The sequence below is a fragment of the Grampus griseus genome, assembly GCF_964374135.1.
Source record: "Grampus griseus genome assembly, chromosome: 20".
Lineage (NCBI taxonomy): Eukaryota > Metazoa > Chordata > Mammalia > Artiodactyla > Delphinidae > Grampus > Grampus griseus.
In genome coordinates, this window is record NC_139014.1 from 48268314 (window position 1) to 48278207 (window position 9894).

At 52.4% G+C, this 9894-nt stretch overlaps 1 protein-coding gene across 1 annotated transcript; it reads right to left on the minus strand.

The window, feature by feature from the left end:
- Window positions 1–1667: 1667 nt before the first annotated feature.
- On the minus strand, window positions 1668–9659 carry AIPL1 (AIP like 1 HSP90 co-chaperone; the record flags this gene model as incomplete). The annotated part of the gene is made up of 6 exons (XM_082679465.1): window positions 1668–1870; window positions 2604–2745; window positions 2872–3048; window positions 4055–4243; window positions 8780–8959; window positions 9564–9659. The coding sequence occupies 6 exons, from the start codon at window positions 9657–9659 to the stop codon at window positions 1668–1670; spliced, it is 987 nt and encodes a 328-aa protein (XP_082535591.1).
- Window positions 9660–9894: the final 235 nt, after the last annotated feature.

Here is a 9894-nt window from a genome sequence, read left to right on the forward strand (position 1 = left end):
GCCAGGAACATCCTCATTCTGGTGGTCCAGGGGTCATGAATTTGGAACCACAGAAAATTGCAATCATACTACACGGCCATATTCAGGTAAATGATGTCTATTGATTTTTTCAGATTTTAGAGTCAACCGATGAACAAAGCATAGAAGACTTCATTTTGGTGACAGACAGAACACAGACGTTAACAGCCAGGATGATGGGAGAGTAAAGGTACATCAAACCGGTTAGGGAGGAAGAAGTGGGAGATGAGAGGGGAGGTCCCAATGCTGCCACCCTCATCCTACACAAAAGAGAGTCCCTGCGGCCCAGCAGAGAGTTCTAGGTGAAGAATAAATACCAAGTTACAAAAAATAACCAAGCTAAGAACCAGCAATGTAACTATCCGAAATTAGGAGAAGGGGAGGGAAGGAAGGGATCAGAAAGCATCAAAGCATTAAATTCTCACTTTTCATTGACGTGGGGTAAAAAGCAGAGTCCGCCTGCCGATGCAGGGGACACGGGTTCGTGCCCCGGTCCGGGAAGATCCCACATGCCGCAGAGCGGCTGGGCCAGTGAGCCATGGCCGCTGAGCCTGCGTGTCTGGAGCCTGTGCTCCGCAACAGGAAAGGCCACAACACTGAGAGGCCCACGTACAGCAAAAAAAACCAAAAAAAACCCACACACGTGGGGAAGCTGATTTAAACATATGGAGATAGAGAAAACTAACAAAAGAGTAAAACACAGGGTCCATTAAAACTGCTAGCTCGGGGCTTCCCTGGTGGCGCAGTGGTTGAGAGTCCGCCTGCTGATGCAGGGGACACGGGTTCGTGCCCCGGTCCGGGAAGATCCCACATGCCGCGGAGCGGCTGGGCCCGCGAGCCATGGTCGCTGAGCCTGCGCGTTGGGAGCCTGTGCTCCGCAGCGGAAGAGGCCGCGGCGGTGACAGGCCTGCGTACCTCAAAAAAACAAAACAAGAAAAAAAACCGGCTAGCTCTAGGCTAAGGGATGGGAGAGATAGGGCAGGAAACTTCATTTTTATCCATAAGCTCTTCTGTGCCCTTTGGGGTTTGGGGGTTTTTTTTTTGTTAACCCTGGCATGTATCAATAAAAAATGTTGCTTGCCACGTTAGCAAACAAAGGATGTTGCAGCCACCCACAATGTGCACCCTGAGAGGATTCAGGATGGAAAAAAGGAGGATGCTGAGTCTACATATAATAATTAAGGTGTATCTCAAAGGAATGTTTTCAAGGAGCCCAGACTCTCGCATCTTCCCGGACCGAGAAAAGTGCTAAACTCATTAACTTGAGATGTCTGATTTTCTTTCATTAATGGTAATCTTTTGAAGTTCCGACTATCTGGTCTTTGTTGCAAAAACTCCTATACATCCTGGCTCCTCCCTTACCTCTTCGGAGCAGTCCCTCAGGGCTATCTGAGAGGCTGTCTTCTGGGGCGGGAGTCCTCAGAAAGTCCGCTGAATAAAACATAATTCTCAACCTCTAGGTTGTGCATTACTTTTTCAGTCGACACATGAATTATTTTGACTTTTAAAATTAAAAGTTTAAAAAGTGACACTGCTGTCCGGCTGGGGCGGAAGGGTCAGTGTGCGGCGAAGTGGCGGCGGGCTGGGGCGGGTTGAGGGAGGGGCCAATGGAGGCGGGAGCCGGAGGCGGGAGGTCTGGCGCCTGCGCACTAGCGCAGCATGTTCCTGCAGCGCAGCCGCTCCTCCTCGCGTTTCTCCTCCATGCGGTTCTCCAGCAGACTCAGCTCCCTGCGCACCACCTTCCGCATGGACGGCTCCAGCTCCAGCACTTTCTCCAGGTCAGCCTTGGCCTCTGCCTCATTCCACACCTCGGCGTGAGCCCGGGCCCGCACGTAGTAGGCCTTCGCGATGCCTGCGGGGAAGACCCAGCTGGACCCGCCACCCAGACCCAGAGGCAGCACCGACCCCGCGCCCGGCGGGGCTTGACCAGCTTACACAACCCTTAATCTTGACCCTGAGCCTTGACCTCTCTGTACCTCCAGAGCCTGTCTCCTCCACTATAAAGTACGGACGATAATAATCGCAGTACCTACTTCCCGCCCTTCCGCGGACCCTTCCAAGGCCCTGCAACTTAATTTACATTCACAACTTTCTATTCTTTTCTTACAGAAGAGCCCAATCCCTGCACCAGTCCCTTATGGTCACTATAAGGATTAATTGAAATGATAAATGCAGAGAATTTAGTGTGTGACGCAGAGCAAGTGATCTTGTAACATTCCTCAAACATCGTCTTCACAAGTATCGCCATATCCGCGCATCACGGATCCTAGAATGTACTTAATATTGTTCTCTGTATTGATTGCCCCCGTTTTTAAAACCCGTTTACTGCTCCACACAGGTTTGGTGAGCTGCTTATATTTTGCCCCAATGCACCTTAAAATAAAATACCTCCCACAATAAGCACAGCTCATCCATCATCTGTGATATCGTTATAGGCTTGGGAAAACCCTGCTGCGTGGAGGCGAGTTTTGATGCCCTGACAGGGTCAGAAGAGGCCACCGGAGGTCTGTGCACGTGACTCTGGGCCCCTGGGCGGGATTGGACACCCTCCTCCCCCAACCCCGGACCTGCTTCACGCCACCCACCTGGGTGGTGCCGGAGGATGTCACTGGTGTGCTCCAGCACCTCATAGTATTCCTCCTTCTTCAGCAGACACTGGCAGTAGTTCAGGATCAGGGTGTTGATCATCTTCTCCAGCTTCAGCCACTGCACCTCCCAGGGTTTCTCCTGCCCGGTGAAGAAAGGTCTGCTGCTGCCCTGCCCCCACCCCTCTCCCCCACGGCCAGGGTCAGTGCAGGGCTGCTCCCCCCACATGCGCCCCACTTCCCAACCCCCTGGCGGGCAGCCTCCCACCTTGATCTGCAGGTTCCTCAGGCAGACGATGGCTTCCTGGTACTTGGTAGAAGCCTCCTCGTAGCGGCCCAGCTTGAAGAGCCGGTTTCCTTCTCCATGGAGAATGGGCACCGCCTGCATCTTCTCATCTTTACTCAGGTTCCAGGTCTCCCTCTGGTACTCGCTGGGGGCCTCCACCTGCCCCAAGAGCTGCAGGTCAGTAAGGCAGGGACCCCGCGTGCTCGAAGCCCAGCAGGGCAGTCCCTTTCCCTTGCAGGGGACCAGAGAAAGTGGACGCAGCACATCTTGCTGAAATCAGCTCTTCATTTTCCACAGTGAAGATTGCGGGCAGAATCATGCTTGCTGGCCAAACACATACAAACAGGGGAAGGAAGCAACAAGCCCCCCACCCAGGGCCTTACCCTAGATCAGAGCCTTTGTGCAAATTAAGAAAAGGTACTCCTTTGTCAACACACTTTACTTCTAATATTCAGAAAATTGCCATGATACTCGTTTCATTAGAACAGGACACTTTATTGCCATCTGTTGGGAAAATATTATTATAAAAGCACAAGTATATAATGTCTCTAATGAGCACCTTAGAGGGGATGCCCTCTTGCAGCGCACAAGCCGCCCAGCTGTTCAAGCAGACCCCTTGGTGACACAGTTCTTACTTATTTGCACTCACCCATGTAACCCTCAGGCTGAGCCTCAGCCTTGGCCATCAGCTGAGTCCTGCCCTGGTTTGAGCCTCTCCCACCGCCCCACAGACAGGGGCCATCAATCATTCTGGGGTCTGGGGGAGAGACTGTTGATGGTTCCATGCAGCCTCTCCCACTATTGGAGAATGAGATCGGAAGCCACAAACCATAGGGACTGGGGCTGAGGATGTAATTCTAGACTTTTGGGAAAAAATGGAAGTAGATAACCAATAGAAATAAAGAAGAAAAGAAGAAAGAAGAAAATAACGTTTTTAAAAATTAGTCCCAAAAGGGCTTTTCCCTTGGAAAAGGCAAAGTACCGTTTTTTTGGGGGGAGGGGTCCAATTCCAGTTCCCCTGTGGTGTATGAACCCTTCCTCTGAAGAGGAACTGGGTGATGTCCAGTGACCCGTGGGGCTGGGCTCCCCTTGATGCCCACTGACCCCTGTTGCTCTTTGATGCTGGGACAGTACCTACCCCACCTCCCATGCCCCAGGGTCACACCTGCAGCAGCTCTATTACGAAAATCAGTGGCTGCGGCTCCTTCTGCAGCTCATCCAGGTCCTCGTAGCCCAGCGTGTGGTAGGCGAACATGTTGGCCAACCCACACGTGTGCACGTGCCACTCAGTGGGGTCCTTGCCCTCCGCCATCTGCCGCAGGCTCCGGGACAGGATGGGGTAGACCCCTGTGTGCTGTGGGGAAAATTGGGCGGATGGCATCAGGCTGCCTGCTCAGAGCCAGCTGGGCCACAGAGAGTCCCACTCTGGGGCCCCCCAGAGCAGGACTTCTGCTCTCTCCCTACTCCTGCCCCATGGCTGTTACTACTCGTCACCCCAGCGTACCCCCCACTAATCACTGTGGTTACCTGTGTGCCAGGGAGAGCACGCTACACCTGTTAGCTCCTTTAATCCTTAAGGTGACCCAACGAGGGAGGCCCTACTATTCTCCCCATTTTAGAGATGTGGGAACTAGAGCCCAGAGAGGTTAAGTGATTTGCTTAAGGTCACACAGCTAGGAAATGAGAGTCAGGATTCAAACCCAGCTCCGGGGACCATGCTTTAGCCACAATGCTATGCTGCCTCTTGCTGGCCCTTGTGGTCGACTCAAACGGGTTTCTCTCCCAAGGAGACCCCTCAGTCCGTGAAGCCTGTGACCCGCAGGGACGGGAGCATGGAGAGCTGTGGAAGGAGCAAGGCTCTGGGCCCAAGAGGGCCAGGTTGGTGTCCTGATGGTGCAGCTGACTGGCAGTGAGTCCAGGTCACTGCAGCTCCCTGAGCTCCCATCCCCTGGATTGCAGCTATCTGATAGTGAGGCTGGTGTAGGGGTTAAATAAATGAGATGGCGCGGATATAGGGCCAGCTCATCACAGCTTCACCCAGCACCAGGAGCTGGGGTGGCCACCCTCGGGGTGGAAGAAGGCTAGGAAAATCAGCTGCTTGGCCTCCGGCAAGGCCTGTGGCATTTTAGGCCAGCTTGGCCTCAGCTGCCCCATCTGTGAGCTGGGATGCCCCCAGACGAGCTCTGAGAACCGCTCTCCAGGGGCTGGGTCCTGAGATGGCCCATCTCAGGCTCCTGCACCGCAACTCCAGTAAAGACACACCACTGGGAAAGTGAAGGGGCAGGAATGGTCCAGCTTGGTCTCCAAGTCACCAGCAAGGGGATGAAGGTCACCCCCTCCCTACCTCCACCAGCCAGGATTAGCCCGGAGTACCTTCAGCTTCTCTGTGAGCTGGGTGACCAGATGGCCGTTAAGCCTGTTGAGATTAAAGCTGGATGAAGGGAGGGAGGGGACCCCCGGGAACAGCTTGCTGTGGGGAGGGCACACTCCTGGCCCTCACACAGCAGCCCCAGCTCGCAGCCCCCTGCCTCCCAGAAAGTCAGTGCTCAGCTGCTGACCCCAGGAATGAGAGGCTGCTTGGACATGACCTCAGACCAAGGCCTTGTCCCATTAGCCACCTGCCACCCTAGCACAACCAGGGATGCTGGTTGGCACAGTGGACTGTAGGATGCCACCGGGAGTGGGCAGACATCCCAAGAAGAAGAATACAGGCCAGAAGAAGGAGCAGAACTCCAGGGCCCTGCACCCACCTCTGCAGCATCTCCACTGAGACTGGGCAGGGGGACCCCGGGACCACTGCCCCTCTCTGGGGCTTCAAGGCCACAGCCTGTTTCTGTCCGAGGGGCTCTATCTATCTGGAAATTGCAAACTGGCATCCTGGAGGCCACCATTCAGCTCCCAGATTCATTTTGTTTTATCCTTCACGTAATTAGTTGCCAACACTTAAGCACTGAGAGAATTCATGGACTAATGAAAATCTCTGGTTTGTCTATAAAACTCAGACTATCCAGCCACACCGGACCTGCCTCTTTCACACAGCAGCCATCCCGTTGGAGCTCAGGAGCAGCTGCCCACTGTGAATGGAGCAGATGATCTTCAGTCACCCAGGGGCCCTGGCCCTTGTGGTATTTGAGTTTGCAACCCCTGGCATCACCAGACTGGGCACCAGCAGAAAATTTCTCATAGAGACCAGTGTGCTCCCTGGGTAGAGGGGGTGGTAGTACATTTCAGGGCAGAAGCTCCCAGAGCCCCTGACGGCCCCTGCCTCTTCACACTCCCTGGCCTGGATGCTAACTCTCTTCCCACTTCTAGGCCTGGTGAACTCCTATTCATCCTTCAATACCCAGCTCAATATCATCTTCTTGAAAAAATTCCTCCTATGATCCTCAAGCAGTTAGTTGCTCCCCTCCTGTGGCTCTAAACCACTCTGTCCTCACTCACGTATATCGTGGTACTACCTGCCCTGCATTGTAATTGCTTAGGTGTCTGCTCCTCCCCCAGAATTCAAGTTCCTTGAGGGATGGGGACTTTGCCTGTTTAGTCTCTAACACCTAGCACAGGCCAAACCTGGTGCACTGAATGTTTTTAGATAGACCTACAGATAGATGATGGGTGGATGCAGAGTGATGGAAGAATGGATTATGAATAATTTTGGTTGAAGGGAAGGATGGGTGAATTGATGCCTAAGTGTGTGGATAGAAGGATGGATAAAACATGGATGTATAGATGGGTAAATGACTCTGGAAAGAAGTGTGTGTATGTGTGTCTGTCTGTGTGTGTGTGTGTGTGTGTGTGTCTGTGTGTGTGTGTGTGTGTGTGTGTGTGTGTGCATGTGCAATCACAGCAGCTGTGAGCTGAGGGGAGATGAGGGGGACTATTGGAAAAACCAGTAATCGTCGTGGCATAAAAATTACCAGCCTGGGCTTCCCTGGTGGCGCAGTGGTTGAGAGTCTGCCTGCCGATGCAGGGGACACGGGTTCGTGCCCCGGTCCGGGAAGATCCCACATGCCGCGGAGCGGCTGGGCCCGTGAGCCATGGCCGCTGAGCCTGCACATCTGGAGCCTGTGCTCCGCAATGGGAGAGGCCACAACAGTGAGAGGCCCGTGTACCGCAAAAAAAAAAAAAAAATGTCAGTGGCCCCTGGTGAAATAATGGATCTGGCCGTCCACCAATGGCTGCTAAAGCCACTGCTTGATATCAAGAGGGAGCTTGGCTATTCACAATCACCAGGACATGGAAGCAACCTAAGTGTCCATCATCGGATGAATGGATAAAGAAGATGTGGCACATATACACAATGGAATATTACTCAGCCATAAAAAGAAACGAAATTGAGCTATTTGTAATGAGGTGGATGGACCTAGAGTCTGTCATACAGAGTGAAGTAAGTCAGAAAGAGAAAGACAAATACCGTATGCTAACACATATATATGGAATCTAAAAAAAAAAAGGTCATGAAGAACCTAGGGGTAAGACGGGAATAAAGACACAGACCTACTAGAGAACGGACTTGAGGACATGGGGAGGGGGAAGGGTAAGCTGAGACAAAGTGAGAAAGTGGCATGGACATATATACACTACCAAACGTAAAATAGATAGCTAGTGGGAAGCAGCTGCATAGCACAGGGAGATCAGCTCAGTGCTTTGTGACCGCCTGGAGGGGTGTGATAGGGAGGGTGGGAGGGAGGGAGACGCAAGAGGGAAGAGATATGGGAACATATGTATATGTATAACTGATTCATTTTGTTATAAAGCAGAAACTAACACACCATTGTAAAGCAATTATACTCCAATAAAGATAAAATTAAAAAAAAAAAAAAAGGAGCTTGGTAATGGCTGGGTCAGGCTGTCAACACCTGAGCCCACCAACCAATCTTAACATCACAGTAAGAGAGGTAAGCAGATGTGGAGGTACACAGGTTATAGAAAATACTGGGGATCGAGGAATGTGTTTGACAAGTCCACGGCAAAGCAACCAGCAAAATCAGAACATGGGAACTTCAAGACAAGTTACCCAGTTTCTTCAACAAATCCACGTCCAGGAAAAAAAAGAGAGAGGAGAACCCATAAACGAAAGGAGACTTAAGAGATGTATTAACAAAGCTCTGGGCATGGACTTTGTTTTGATCCTGATTTCAGCAAACCAACCAGCAGGAGTGAATGAGGAGACAACTGGAGAAATTTGAGCAGTGACCGGATACTAGCTGGCATTAAGGAATTATTGGGTTTTTTTTTTAATGTAATAAGGATATTGAGGTCATGTTTTTTAATATCCTTTTTAGAGATACAAATTGCAGTATTTACAGATGAAATGCTACGGCGTCTGGAATGTGCTTTAACCACAGGGGATGAGGAAGGAAAGTGGATGGGTTTAGATGAAACAAGACTGGCCGTGGAGTGATGGCGCCTGGCATAGGGTGATGGGTATTTGGAAGTTGATTATGCCTTTTTGCCGACTTTTGTATAAGTTTGAAAGTTTCCATAAGAAATGTTTGTTTAAAGGTCAGTGAGTTTTGCCCTTTCTATCTGGACCACCCAGGAGAATGCCTTGTCTGGATGACTGCTAAGGGTGCTATAAATGAGAAGACAATTTTGCAGTGTTGGTAGGAGTGGGGAGAAGGGCAGAAGACGACCAGCGGCCAAAAGTCTCCAGGATCCAATAATCCTGCCCAAAAGTGAGGGCTGTGAGGTGGGCCCTGCACCCACATCCCACCAGCCAGCCTTGACACCGATTGTCACTCTAGCAGCACCTATTCTTTTGGGGGAATCCATCTTCGCCGCTACCGTAGCTGAGAAGGAGCGGGCAGGGTTCTCTCTCCAGAGTTTTGTTTTACCCTCACTTTCCTGAAACACAGCAGCCCTGCAAAGCAGATGGGCGGGGCCTACTCACGATGGTGTCACACCAGAACTCGGCCACCTCGCTGAACCGCATGGACGTCAGCAGGATCTCCCAGACCTCCAGCTTGAACATGTTCCCAATAATGATGTGCATGGGATGGCCCACCTGCTTGCTGTCATCTATCACCGTCCGCTCATCATCACATTTCAGGGTTCGGAAATGAAAGGTCACCTGGTCACCAAGAGAGCAGACCCTGGTCTAGACATAGCTCCCGAGGCCCAGCAGAAGCCATCCCTATCACCGACTCCCTGGGCTGTCCTCTCCCAAACCCCATCAGACCTTAGAGCATCCCCGCCCACCAGCCTGCCCTCCCCGACTCCCTCCTAAAGGACCCCATCCCACGCTCGACAGCTCTGCAGGTCAGGAAGTCCTGCCTTAAACACGCCCTAGATCTGAGGCCGCAGACCCAGACACATCCGTCGTCCGTCTAGGAGCCCACCAGAGATCCCCGGACAAACACCCTGAGCCCTGAAGGCCCTTCCTTCTCCCTCAGCATTTGGGACTTCAGAAAATGCCCAAAGCCCCACCCGCATTCCACGCTGAAGTTTAATTTGCAAAGTATCCAAAAAAACCCCGTGAATGGGCACCACTTCAGAGCTACCCAGATGCCTGGGGCAGAGGCAAGGGGAGGGGCGGTTGATAATTCCAGCAAGGACCTCCTGGCCATTTGTTGGCAAAGCTGACGAAGGCTGTTTGCAGTGCCCTGTGGCCAAGCTGGAATGCAGAAGGCTGCCATGGGGGCTTTTCACTGGTCTGGGGGGCGGGCCGCACTCACTCGGGCTCCGGTGATGAAGTTTGGGAGCTCCCCCGTGCCCCCATGCAGAATGGTTTTCTTGATCCCTTCCACGTTGAGGAGCAGAGCGGCATCCATGGCTCCAGGTGCAGGGTGATGTCCAGCCCAGCTGAGATAATCTGCCTAGAGGAAGGCACTTAGGTGGCTGAGCAGGGGAAGGGCGGGGGGAGGGGGAGCGGAGGTTGGGTATGAATGAAAGGAATAGGGTGGAGCCACTCCCGGCAGCCTGGCCGCCGTCCCATCCTCTGCTTCTAGCAGTGACGCAGGGACCCTGCCTGACATCCACTGTTACTGCCTCAGCTTCTGTTCCATC